At 40.6% G+C, this 12,976-nt stretch overlaps 1 protein-coding gene across 1 annotated transcript; it reads left to right on the top strand.

Annotated features, from left to right (window-relative positions):
- The first annotated feature begins 551 nt into the window (after nucleotides 1–551).
- Nucleotides 552–11,731, top strand: akt2 (v-akt murine thymoma viral oncogene homolog 2). The gene is made up of 14 exons (XM_083914537.1): nucleotides 552–963; nucleotides 2,953–3,132; nucleotides 3,404–3,535; nucleotides 3,637–3,748; nucleotides 5,009–5,162; nucleotides 5,698–5,829; nucleotides 5,940–6,005; nucleotides 6,109–6,177; nucleotides 6,369–6,491; nucleotides 6,653–6,781; nucleotides 7,880–8,094; nucleotides 9,243–9,330; nucleotides 9,423–9,525; nucleotides 9,632–11,731. Exons 2-14 carry the CDS (start codon nucleotides 3,087–3,089, stop codon nucleotides 9,709–9,711), a joined length of 1,449 nt encoding a protein of 482 aa, XP_083770663.1. The 5' UTR covers nucleotides 552–963; nucleotides 2,953–3,086; the 3' UTR covers nucleotides 9,712–11,731.
- The last annotated feature ends 1,245 nt before the right edge of the window (nucleotides 11,732–12,976 follow it).

Genomic DNA, 12,976 nt, shown 5'->3' with positions numbered 1-12,976 from the left:
TGTGTATATATATGTGTATGTATATATATGTATATACGTATATATATATGTATATACGTGTATATATATATATATATATGTGTGTATATATATATATATATATATATATATATATATATGACCCCACAAACTACAGTACTCCTGACAGCTTGTTTACAGACATTTTCTGGGTGTGGGCATTTCTTTGTTGATTGAGCAACGTGATACTTTGACCATATTCATATTTATAGCAGCTCGGCCTGCTTTGTAATAAAGAACGAGACATGGAAATCTATTGTTTTTATGTTACGGATGTTAAAAAGAAGACTTTTGGTTTAAAGAGGAGGTAGGAACACTTGTACATGACTTTCTAGTCAAGTTTTTTTTTAGTTGTTGTTGCACTGCCTATCTCTCTACCAATCTGTGCAGCCGCTCTGTGCAGCCGGGGTGAGGTTAAGGTTACAGTATAGTACTTGATGTACTTTCACACCAACTGCTCAGGTGCAGTGGACCCTCTCTGGCCTCGTACGTCACTTCCTTTCCGTGTGCGTCTGCGGGGCTGTAGTGCTGTCTGGCTGGGACTGGAGTGCTTCCACGCTAAGCAGACGACTTAAACCACATTAAACCCATAAAAAAGGGGCGGTTTTATCTGTCCCGGGATTTTGGGGAAATAATTTCTAACTCACACTCGACATACAAATATCCATCAAGTTGGAGCATCAGTTGACTTTGTATTCTTCTCTCGCTGGTTTCATATACGCTTCAGTGAACCACTGCAGCAGCAACAGAAGAAGAAAAAGAAGCACGCCGCCGCCGACGCTGCTGTTGTTGTGAGAGAAGAATAAAACAAGCTTGAGCTGTGTGATCATTGACAGAGTTCAATACACACGAGCTTCAAGAAGTGGTATAGCTGCTGGGCCCTGTGCTGGATACCTCCGAGCCTCTTCAAGAACCGACCAACTGAGGATACATATTCGAGTCGAGGTAAGAAAAGAGAAAAGCTAAGTATTGAGAACCAGCGCGAGTCGCTAACTGACGTGCTAACTAGCTGTTAGCTCGGAAGCTATCTTGGCTAGCTGCCTTGTTTGAGTGTAATGCGGTCATCATGGTCACTGTCCTCGCTGCCCATCAGCTATTATAGCTGAAGTGTCGTAGCTACTTGTTTACTACGATAGAGAAGCTAACCTGCCGTATTACTTTACGAAGGTAACGTTTGTTGTTGACTTCGCCTCGGTTAGCTTACAAGCTAACACTGAAAGGACGAGGATGTGTGTAAACGTTAATGTTTACGCAAGGCACTTTTTCCCAGACATTCATTAACTGCTATAATCTTAACTGGCTAGGGGACGTTAGCCATGTAAAGTATTGCTGTGTAATCTATTACTATTTAAGCAAGTTGTGCCACACGTTAAACCAAGCCACCTTAATCTCAATTGGCAATTCAATTTGATTTATTGCCAAATCATAACAAAAGATATCTCAAGAGTAGGTCTGGATCACACTCTCTTACTTACTTATAAATTACAGAGACTAAACAATACCTCCATGAGCAGCGCCAAGTCGCACTATTTATAATAATAATAATATCCATACACAGTATTTATCTAGCAATATTGTGCACAAAGTGGAAACGAAACCTTACTTTTAACAGAGAGAGAGAGTACGTCAGTATGTCCCAGGGAAGCAAGCAACTGCAGAATGAACATTAACTGTAATAATATCCATATTAATGCTTAACTAAGTTGGATATTGTTTTAGCCAGATGCCAAGACCATTGAACTTTTAGTGTACATTGTAAAGTTGGGCTACATATTATTTATCCCATAGAGCAGCCAGTATCTCACTATTCAAATGAGTAACCATGTGTAGAGCTATGAGCCACCGTGGATGCACCTTAACGGCCATAACAAAGTCTGAAGTCGTGGGAAGCCTTATCTGTCTTTATCTTTGTAAACAAAGCCGTTCAAACAGTCTTTGTGTTCTGGTGACTGTACGCACTGTAATATTCAACCCCATCATTTTCACTGAAATACTGTGAAATTCTGGTAAACCTATTATCTAACATAAGCTGTTGATTCAGGGCTGACCCTGAATCACCAAGGCCTCTCCACAAACATTCAGCAAGAGCTGTGGGAGGCTTTAACTTTTGACAATACAGAGCTTTGCAGCCATTTAGATCAGTGGCATATTCGATATATGCGATTTCTACTTGACATCACTAGAGCAACAATATATTCAGATATATTGTGACACTGAAAAACTGATGCATGTCAGGGAGCGTCAGACGAGATGGTGGTGGTGCCTGGAGTTTAAATATCTAGCCCGTGGTCATGCTAGTTATTATGCTGATCCCATCTTGGATGTCACTGTCGTGAGTGTCGGATGAGCAGATATGAAGTGGCGAGCAGATGTGCAGATTTCAGCAGTTTTCCGTGTTGTGGTGTTGTGTTTCAGGGCAACACAATTCATCCAAGTGCAGTAACGTGGTGGTGGCAACACTCAGATAGGCATCAAGAGCAATACACAGAAAGTTTCCTGTGTTTTGAGAAGTCTGTTTCACTTTGTCTTCACCTCCACCTTCCTGGCTGTAGGTTTACTTCTGTTAGGCCCTAATTCTCACATATTTATGTAAAATTATTTCCCAAGGCTGTTGGCTGTTTTTATTCAAAGCGAGGAAATGAACTGTAAATAGTCCAAAGGCACACAGCTGGTTTGCTTACACCGTTACAAGCCAGCCTGTTTTTGAAAAGTATTTAACAAAAGTAGCAATGTACTTATATGAAGAATCCACATGGCATGCTGTTATTTTTGTGATTTAAAAAAAGAAAATGTATATGGGTGATGTATAGCCTTTCTCTTTGGAATTACATGTTACAGCTAACACAATTAGCATGTGTTCGTAATTTATGGACAGTTAGACGCTCATTATGTATTCTTCTTTAACAGTGTTTCCTTCTGTTTCTTTCCCTCCAGGTATTACATGATATAGTGTTGTTTTTTTATTTATCTGAGCCACTGTCGGGAACTTGACCAATAGGAACAGTTTGCACAATTTCCACCAGCTTGTCTGCACCCCCCTCCCAACCAAGACAGTCTTCTGCACCAGCATGAATGAAGTCAGTGTTGTGAGAGACGGATGGCTCCATAAGAGAGGTAAGGGGGCCCCTTGTGTTCGTCTCCATCTGAGTCTATATTAGAGTCATAGTCCATGCTAATATCTATATTTTGAGAATTAAATACTCCCGCCTGTATGCTTGTAAGGTGTCAAGCTTATAGGTTCCTCCTTAATGGTAAGCAGCTATGCTCAGCTTAGTTCAGTCACTTACTATGAATTTGCATAGTAATAATAGTGTGACACAGACTCGCCATAGTAAAGCTATATCACACAAGCGAATAACAAACAATAACTCTGTCTGCTTTCCAGGTGAATATATTAAAACATGGCGGCCTCGTTACTTCATCTTAAAGAGCGACGGCTCCTTCATCGGCTACAAAGAAAAGCCTGAGGTGTCCAGTGACCACAGCCTCCCACCACTCAACAACTTCTCTGTAGCAGGTCAGTTTTCCCTTCTGGCCTGAAAGTTTCAGAATGTGCCAGATTGTTCCAGATCTGTTTTTTGTTAGTGCATGTATAGCTGATGTGTCTCTGCCTTACAGAATGCCAGCTGATGAAGACGGAGCGCCCAAGGCCCAACACATTTGTCATTCGTTGTCTGCAATGGACCTCTGTTATTGAGCGCACCTTCCACGTAGACAGCAACGAGGAGCGGTAAAGAACATTCATCCCAAGGGTTTTATTTCAAGTTGTATTTTCTGTATCTTTGGTTGAGAAGGCCATAGTGAAAATGTGAGCGTGCAGCTTGTTGGGGGCGGCCATTTAATCTGAATATTCAATATACATGAGAATACAAAGTCTGTCTACAATGAAACACCAGAACAACATGAAAATGGCTAAATCTGGTTAGGAGTGAGATAGACAGATTGGCTACTCAGCTGAGTCCCGGCCCAGTAAAGCTCTGTTCTCTTGCCATTTAATCGTTCTCCTTGACGTCTTTTTCTTTTATCAAACAAATGTCTATCGATCAAAGCTGTGTGTTTACAAAGGCAAACCAGCTTTTAAGGTCAAATCATGTGTCACAAGATTCAGTACAGCATAAACATAAATGCAGTTAAAAAGTAATACCCCAATGTTGAATTAAGATGCATCATTTTTGGAAAGGATTTGTGGGTGTAAAACACTGGCCGTGTGTGAATGCGTTTACAGATTTAGCCCTCATAATGTAGACATCTCTCAGAATCCTAGCTTTCTCTCTCTATTTTAGGGCTGTCCTCAATTAAAGAAAGTTTTAGTCAACTAAGACTCATAGGATTTTGTTGACTAAACGATTAGTTGATTAATTGACAGAGCTGTAAAAGTGAGTTTCTCCTCAAAGAATAACGCAAAAAAAAAAACATGTATTTAAGTGCGCACATTACCACTCTATTGTAGATTAGAAAGGATGGGACAGAAGTAATGACAGTGTCTTGTGTCTTTCAAATGTGTTTTATCTGAGGAAAACTCAACATACGGTGCATAGTAAGGACAGAAAGACACAAGGAACAACATTTTATTGTTTGCAGTAGTACAGACATTAAAATCCATTTTAGTTTGCAAGAGAAGGAAAGACCATCATGCTTGAAATAGAATTTAGTGCCAGATTAGACTTGATTATTCTCCCCTAACCCAAGCAATCATCATTGAGTTTTGTTTACATCGCCTCTGCCAAGTACCAAATCCCAGAGTCCCCCAGATTATCCTCTACCTTCTAATTTGAGCTTGCTAGACTACCGTTTTTCCTTTAAGATATATTCTGGCACAACTTCTCAACCATCTGTCTGAATACAAAGGGTTTAAAAAATATGTCACAGCTAACTACAGTTTGTACCTTAAGGCAAAGTTTCTGCCAATTCAAATGTTTATAGAATCAACTCAGAGTAATGTAGACATAGCTTTGGCGAGATTTGATAAAGGTTATTTCCTCTGGATCAGGGAGGAATGGATGCGATCGATCCAGGCAGTGGCAAATAGCCTGAAGAGTCAGCAGCACGATGAGGAGCCCATGGAGATTAAATTTGGCTCACCAAGTGACAGCAGTGGCGCAGAGGAGATGGAGATTGCTGTGTCCAAATCCCGCACAAAAGTGGTCAGTATTTGCACAAGCAGTAGCTGGCAGCTGAGTGTTTGCTGTGTTTGTCCAGCTAAGCTCATCTTTATTGAGCAAGTTGTTTAAACTTTAAGCCTCTTTCTCAAAGCTTTTTTTTTTTTTTTGGGTAAAGGACCTTTTAAATGAGCGGAGGGCAACATTTGTGTGTGTATTTTGTCTGGTGCCGAGTCACTTCAATGGATTTTGAATGGCTCTGTTTTTACAGACTAAGCTTGTCTGTCCATGCAGCGCAAAAAGAAGTTTGTAGTTCAAAGTAGCTGGACTATTTTGTGGGAAACGTGTTTTGTTTTTTGTTTTTTTTTATGGACCTGTCCTTATTTGAGTGGTGGTGGTGGGGTTTGCATCATAAGTGCACCAACCAACAGCAGTGGGGACAGTACAATGGGGAGCCACCGACTTACCAAAATGCTCATCACAATCCTGTACATTTCAAAAATGGCATACATTTTTAAGTCCAACCGAATCTCACAGATGCACTTCTGTCATTGCATATCTTTGACCATTTGTCCTACAGACGATGAGTGACTTTGACTATCTGAAGCTGCTGGGAAAAGGGACCTTTGGTAAAGTGATCCTGGTGAAGGAGAAGGCCACAGGGATGTACTACGCCATGAAAATCCTCCGCAAAGAAGTCATCATTGCTAAAGTAAGTGCTGATCCCATCATAGTAAAATCTTCACTAATGACCTTGCAATCTATTTGTCATGTGGTCTTGTGGTCTCATGGTGTGTACCCTATACGTGTGTATTCCTCTAGGATGAAGTGGCACACACAGTTACAGAAAGCAGAGTTCTCCAAAATACGCGGCACCCCTTTCTTACGGTAAGTTACCAGTGCATGTATTGTTGCTTCAGTTTGTGCTTTCCATCTCCACCCGTTTATCTATAAAATACAGATGCTGATGTCTGTTTTCCTCCTCTTACAGACACTAAAATATGCATTTCAAACGCATGACCGCCTATGCTTTGTGATGGAGTATGCAAATGGAGGAGAAGTAGGTTCTTACTTTTTTCATCTGGCCTACAGTTGTGTCCAATGTAGACAAATGTTTAAACAGCCACCTTAAAAATGACCGGAAGGAATAACTAACAAATCATCTAGATTTCTATGAAATCAAGTATCTCAAGGAACACAAAGAAATCTTCTGTCCCTTATTCCTGTGTTTACCTTTTTATTCCTTTTCAGCTCTTCTTTCACTTATCGCGCGACAGAGTGTTCACAGAAGACAGAGCAAGATTCTACGGTGCAGAAATAGTGTCAGCACTGGAGTACCTACACTCACGCAATGTAGTTTACAGGGATTTAAAGGTAGGGCATCTGCTTGCTCTGGCATTATTACTTTCATTTTTGTACAGACGCTTGAGGGATATTCTTGATTATACTGTAACCTTCGTAACCTTAGATTATCATACATCTAGATCTGAGATAAAGCCATAGCCGCAAACTAATTTGACTATTTCCCCGCACAGCTGGAGAACCTCATGTTAGACAAGGATGGCCACATAAAGATAACAGACTTTGGGCTGTGTAAAGAGGGCATCACAGATGGTGCCACCATGAAAACCTTCTGTGGAACCCCGGAGTACCTGGCACCAGAGGTAACTCCACGATGACAATGACATCAATATCTTTTCTGACCAAAATTCTGAAAATAAAGCACTGATGCCACTAGTGAGATGAGCACATGATGGAAACTAGTTTTGATAAGTTGCAACTTTGGTAACTTCACTGTGCGGCATCATGTGAAAACTAGGAAGGACTTTAGTTCAGCTGGTAGAGCTGGGTGTTGGGGTTTTTTTTGTGGCAAAGATTTAGCATTTGATGTGACAGTTGGTGTAGGGTCGAACCATGGATGTGGAAGTGATATGGTGTCCAGCTTAACCATTAGGCTACTTGGGCTCCTGCACCTCACGCATGAAAATTGACAGCAGAGTGCATTATCTTGACTTTACCTGGAGATTAAAAACTGAACTTGACGTCTGGTCGGTTAATTGACTGTTTGGTCAATACGCTCTCTACAGTCGCTGGTGTTACTTTCATAAGGCTGTGTGTGTTCACAAAGGTATTTTGTCCCAGCTGGAAAGGTTGGTTTTTCGCATGATTTTGCGATATCCACGGAAGTAAAAATGTTGGCAAAAGGTAGAGTACCTGTTCTGAATGAGGCTGAAGCACGTAGTGAGAGAGGACAGATACTGTATATACAGCTAGCAGTATTCATTTCTCCTCTGTTGATGCTGTAGTTTAGCACTTGTACCTGGAGGAAGTGAAGGTTTGTCTTTTTGCGGTAGCCTATTTGTCCCACCTCTCCTCCATTGGGATTGGACAGCTGGGTTAAAACCGTGACATTGACCAGCGCAGCGTTTCAAGCTGAATATTTTTCAACTTTTGGTTACCAGAGAAAAACTCCAAACGTGCAATGTTTACCACCTCGTCAATTTGCAGGTGTTTGCAGATGAGTCTAAATAAATGGTTCTCCCATTGAAAGAATACATGTGTTCCTTTGCAAATTCAGATCTCAAGCCAATAAAGCCTTGTGAATTTTATTTAATTTGATGAAAAATATTAAGTACTCTCAGGACTTTGTTGAGCACAACACACGACTCAACACTACCAGGCAGAGTGCTCTCAAATGTTTTAAAAAAAAAAGATATTCCTGTTTTATTTGTCTCATAACTCTTGTCATTTCCACCCGTCAGGTGCTAGAAGACAACGACTACGGACGAGCGGTGGATTGGTGGGGACTTGGCGTGGTCATGTATGAGATGATGTGTGGTCGGTTGCCCTTCTACAACCAGGACCACGAGCGTCTCTTTGAGCTTATCCTCATGGAGGAGATCCGCTTCCCCAAGAACCTGGCTCCTGAAGCTAAAGCCCTGCTGGCCGGCCTGCTCAAAAAGGATCCCAAACAAAGGTATGCACATTTACACCATACACCTAGATAATCAAAAACAAATTGAATAAATACATGAAGAACAATTTGTAATATTTTGCTGATAATTGGGATAAAAAAAAACAACAACATTGTAACTCTATCAGTAAACCCACAACAGGACTCACTGATTATATCAGTAGTTAAAAGGTTGAAAATAAAAATTAAACCCACATTTTTGTAGAGGTATTTAACCAAAATAAGATTCCAGCTCCAACATATTTCTAGAAGTCAGTTATTGTAAATATTCAGTAAACACTGTTCCACCGCAGCCATATAAAAGATGTAGATAGCCTGACTGTATTAAGCAGCATTTCAAAATGTCAATTTATTGCCGCGCTGCTGTTTTGTGAGCATTTTTTGTGACATTTCAGGCTATTCTTTTAACATTAAATTTTTTTTTTTTTTTAATATGGATCCCTTATTGTCAGCCATACTGATGTGCCAGCCAGGCTGCACTTCATAGTACATAATCTCCAATTGATTTCTTTTCTTTATATCGAAAGGTTCTTTCTAAATATGTTATCGTCTGCACAGCACCATCCTAAATTTGTGAGTGGTGCAATGTTTTGATATTAACATAATTAACATGTAGGGTTTCTGTGTGAAAATGTGGCTGTTCAGCTGAATAACTGGCTTCTGAAGATGCAGCAGTACAGCTATAAAAAAAAAAAACCTTTCTTCCTGGGATTTGGCACCACGTCTGTAGCACTAGACTTGTGTTCTGAATCTTCCACTGCTCAAGGGCAGCACCACATATAGCTATAAGTAACCACATTATTAAGCCCTTGTTCCTGCTTGATTAGTTTTGGTACAGGGTAATGGCCATAAACAAGGACATAATTGATTGTTGTTTTGGTCGAGCCCCAGTGTTTCTGGGAACAGACATAGAAGTGCTAATATTAACACACCGGGCACTGCCTGGTTTACCGACACATGCACCTGTAAATAGTGAGGAAATTAGAAACACATTTGTCTCTAAATGGCGCAGCAGAGAACAACACAACATACGTGTGTGTTCATTTCTAATGATAGTGTTTGCGCAATTACCTGTATAAAAAAAGGTAGCTGGTGAATGGGTGATGATGATGATGATGATGATGATGAGAGTGATTTTGTTTTGTTTACAGGCTTGGAGGCGGACCAGACGATGCCAAAGAAGTGATGAGCCACAAGTTCTTCACTTCCATCAACTGGCAGGATGTTCTTGAAAAAAAGGTGAGCTACTGGGGAAAAGCAAAAGACAGGGCATTTAAAATAAGATGTTTGAATTGTAAAATGACTGGTATCTTTTTTGTTTTTCCCCTCAGCTTATTCCACCCTTCAAACCCCAGGTAACATCAGAGACGGACACGCGTTATTTCGATGATGAGTTCACAGCACAAACCATAACGATAACTCCCCCTGACAAGTGTAAGTATCGACATCTTTCATTTGTGCTTTGAGTTTGGATTCGTAAATGTTTTTATCTGAACTGGTGGGTTTTTTTTTTTCCTCTCTCCCTTTGTGTGTACTACAGATGACAGTTTAGATGCAGAGGATTCAGATCAGCGCACGCACTTCCCTCAGTTCTCCTACTCTGCCAGCATACGGGAATGATCACTCAGTCTCTTGAACAAGCAGGCAGGCTAACACACAATCACAATCCCACATACACACTTGCACTGCTGGGGAACGACACAAACAAAAACTGGCACAAGACACATTTTCATTCGGTCTTTAATGAGCACGTATATACACAGACACACACACACACACACACATATATCCTGGCTATTCAGACAAGACAGGGATCATCGAGTATGAAATGAACACACAGGCCGTGAATGACTGACCTCGGCAGGTTTGTGTGGATAGACTGGCAGCTTTGTCTCCGTGCGTCCTCTCAGGGTTGGCTTCAGGCTTCCCTGCAGGACCTCCGCCGCACTACGCTGGGGTACCACATCAAAGCCTTGACACTTTGAAAACCAGGTTATGCCAGCAAGTACCACCTCTTTACCAGCTGTACCCATGCTACACACATACCAACCCATGCATAGACTGCATATATATATATATACACACACACAAAAGTACTTGATAGAATTTTTAGCATAATCAAAATTCGGAAAAAATGGAAAAGATTTGGGGAAAAAGACAAAGTTTTATTTCATCGATTGTTACGGTTTTAAATGTAAAGCCATATTTCTGCATTTTTTTTGTGATTTTTCTTTTTTAATTTTTTTTTTAACAAGTGCTCTTTCTGGAACTTGCTGTTACAAATCAAGTGTGGGATCGTTCCTACAGTAGGGGGAAAGAGGGGAAGGGGAGGAGGGTTGCCATTTCTGTGTTTGCACTGCACGTGTGTGTGTGTGTGTGTGTGTGTATAAGCGAATGGACGAGTGAATGTATGTATGTGTGTGTGTGTGTGCGTGCGCGTGTGTGCATATGAGTGCAGGAGGATGTATGAACAACCCTTTTGATTCTCAACCATCCATTTGTGTCTGTTTTCATGCATGTTTTGAAACTATTGCTGGAATATCAACAAGACAGGACACTACACAACACACTCAATGGCCTTTTTTTTATTTTTTTTTAAAGGGAACAAGCATGTAATATATGAGTGCTGTGACCAGCTTGGCGCTAAATTGACTCAGTCAGGAGTAGAAACTGGGATCTCATGCATGGCTAACCTTCGCTTTAAAAGCTGCATTAATTGAACTCAAAGCGATGCAGCAGTCAGCCTCTTAGAATCCACGTCGCTGTGTCCAGACTGACTTACTGACCGTCTAGCTGCTGGTTGGAGGTGTAAGAGAGGCCAGTTGCTGTGTGTTGAAAAGAGCAAGAATAGAGGGTAAGGGGAGATTAGAGACTAGATGCTTCACACAGTTATTCCCCAACCTGTCTAGAGAGACCAACGTAGACGCACACAGCCATTCGCTGTCCTCGATCCAGTAATTCTCACTCCCTAGCTGGAGAGTTAGGCACCAATCTTTTGTTCATTTTCCGTTTGTAATATCAGTGTAAGTTTTTAAAGATATTTTTTTTGAATGTTTCCGTATTTAAAGAATGAGAGTTCAATTGTTGTTAAGTCTGTATAATGAGGCCAAAAAAAAATTGACTGACTTGGTGGACGTTTAACACAAATGATTCCACATCTGATGTTTAGAACCTTTTAGTTTGTGTTTTCTTTAATGCTACGTTGAGGCACTTAAATCTGAGTAGTAGTATGTCTGGAGCAACAGTCTGCAGGTTTACAGTGCAACTAAACGCTGCGAGAGCTGGTCGACCAACCTTCCGCCTGCAGACAGGAGGAACTAATCAAAACATCAGCTGACGTACCGTTGAGTTGAAATGAAAATCTGCATTCTTTGAGTCATGGCGGCACATGATGACACACGTTAAGTGCTCATATTGGCGCAAACATTTTATATTCCATATTTCCGGAGGAGCTGTTGGTTGCTCTTTACGCTTCACTAAATGAACATCGAGATCGTTTTTGTTTGTCATTGTTTTGTTTTTATGTCAGTTTATTTTTCTCCTTTTTTTGTCCATCTATTTCTCAAATTTTGGAAGACACATTGTCGTGTTTAAGTATACATTATATAAAAAAAATATATATTAAAAGTTTTTAAACGGCTTTCTTTTGGATTATGTTCTTCATTTCAAGGGGTTTCCATCCATCCAGAAATGCTTATTTAGGTGGTAACTCAGTAATCTGACTTTAAAGGGGTCATTTCTGGTTTTCTTTACTATTTCATGAACTGAATACATTGTTCATCATTCGCATAATTGAGCTTATATAAGGATATTTTCCTTCTCATAAGCTTAATTATTAAGGGAAATTAACATCAGTTTGATCCTTCTTTTGTAAACTACAGAGAAAAAGGTCCCTAAACAGTTCAAATTTACCTCCATTTTCCAGAATACATTTTAAAGTTGTGGTCCCTTTTTTGAAGAAAAAAAACAAAACTTAAAAATATATATTTTTCCCAGACAATGCCTAAACAAAGTAGATAAGACCCATCCATGGTCAAGAATGAATGGAAATTGGTAGTTTTCTACCATTCCCCGCAGAGCACTTATTCTACTGTTATGTTTAAATGTTTTGCAAAGACCTCTGAGCATTCCCTGGGATACCCCTCACGTCACATATTCATGTTTTTTTTTAAGTTTGCAGGAGTGACAGAGCGTGACCGTGAGATGTTTTGAGTGAAAGTGGTGATGAGGAAAGAAAAGCAGCAGGTTTTTTGAGTCCTGGTTGGGCAGCAGGTGGCCCCACTCCCTGCACATGATAATGTGATTGAATGGCTTTGATTTACAGTTCACAACTCCAGCACCTCTTCTCACTGGCTCAGGCACATCCATCATACTCTAGCCTAGTGTCCTGCTTTGGAAACGGCAGGATCGGATATCAGAACCACTGCACTGATTGACTCCACTGTGGATTTGCCTTCATTGCTATCATGGCCATAAGGGGGTGCTGCTGAACTTTTTTAATATTGGTTGTGAAGCCATACTCTGAACCTCGCTGCTGGCCACGCTTTAAGCAATGCTTCACAGCTGAACATGCAAGTTAATACCCCTGACCTCTCCTGTAGGCGTACACAGGCACAACAAGTGCCTCCTCACTATTGTGTAAATACCAAAAAAAAGTAGTTTGATGGTGAATGCAGCATTCGTAGAGGGGGAGGCCTGCAGCTTTGTAGTATTTGATTTGCAGCTTTACTATGGTTACCTTGCTTCTCTGTATAATTGAATGTGATCAACAGTCACGAATGTCACACCTGATGCTGGTGTAACAAGATTTTTTTTTGCTTGTTGCTGTTAGTTGAGGCTCAGAGGGCAATGGAGGAAAAAAAGCAATCTTTAAGGGGAGGACATT

The sequence above is a fragment of the Echiichthys vipera genome (genome assembly GCF_963691815.1).
Source record: "Echiichthys vipera genome assembly, chromosome: 5".
NCBI classification, from domain to species: Eukaryota; Metazoa; Chordata; class Actinopteri; order Perciformes; family Trachinidae; genus Echiichthys; species Echiichthys vipera.
This window is presented reverse-complemented; position numbering and strand designations above follow the sequence as displayed.

What these genes read in the sequence shown, in the direction of transcription:
- akt2 (XM_083914537.1), top strand. Translation starts at nt 3,087, where the DNA reads ATGAATGAAGTCAGTGTTGTGAGAGACGGATGGCTCCATAAGAGAG. An exon ending in CCAAATCCCGCACAAAAGTG is followed by an intron (nt 5,163 to 5,697) that starts GTCAGTATTTGC and finishes TTTGTCCTACAG; the next exon opens with ACGATGAGTGACTTTGACTA. An exon ending in CGCGGCACCCCTTTCTTACG is followed by an intron (nt 6,006 to 6,108) that starts GTAAGTTACCAG and finishes CTCCTCTTACAG; the next exon opens with ACACTAAAATATGCATTTCA.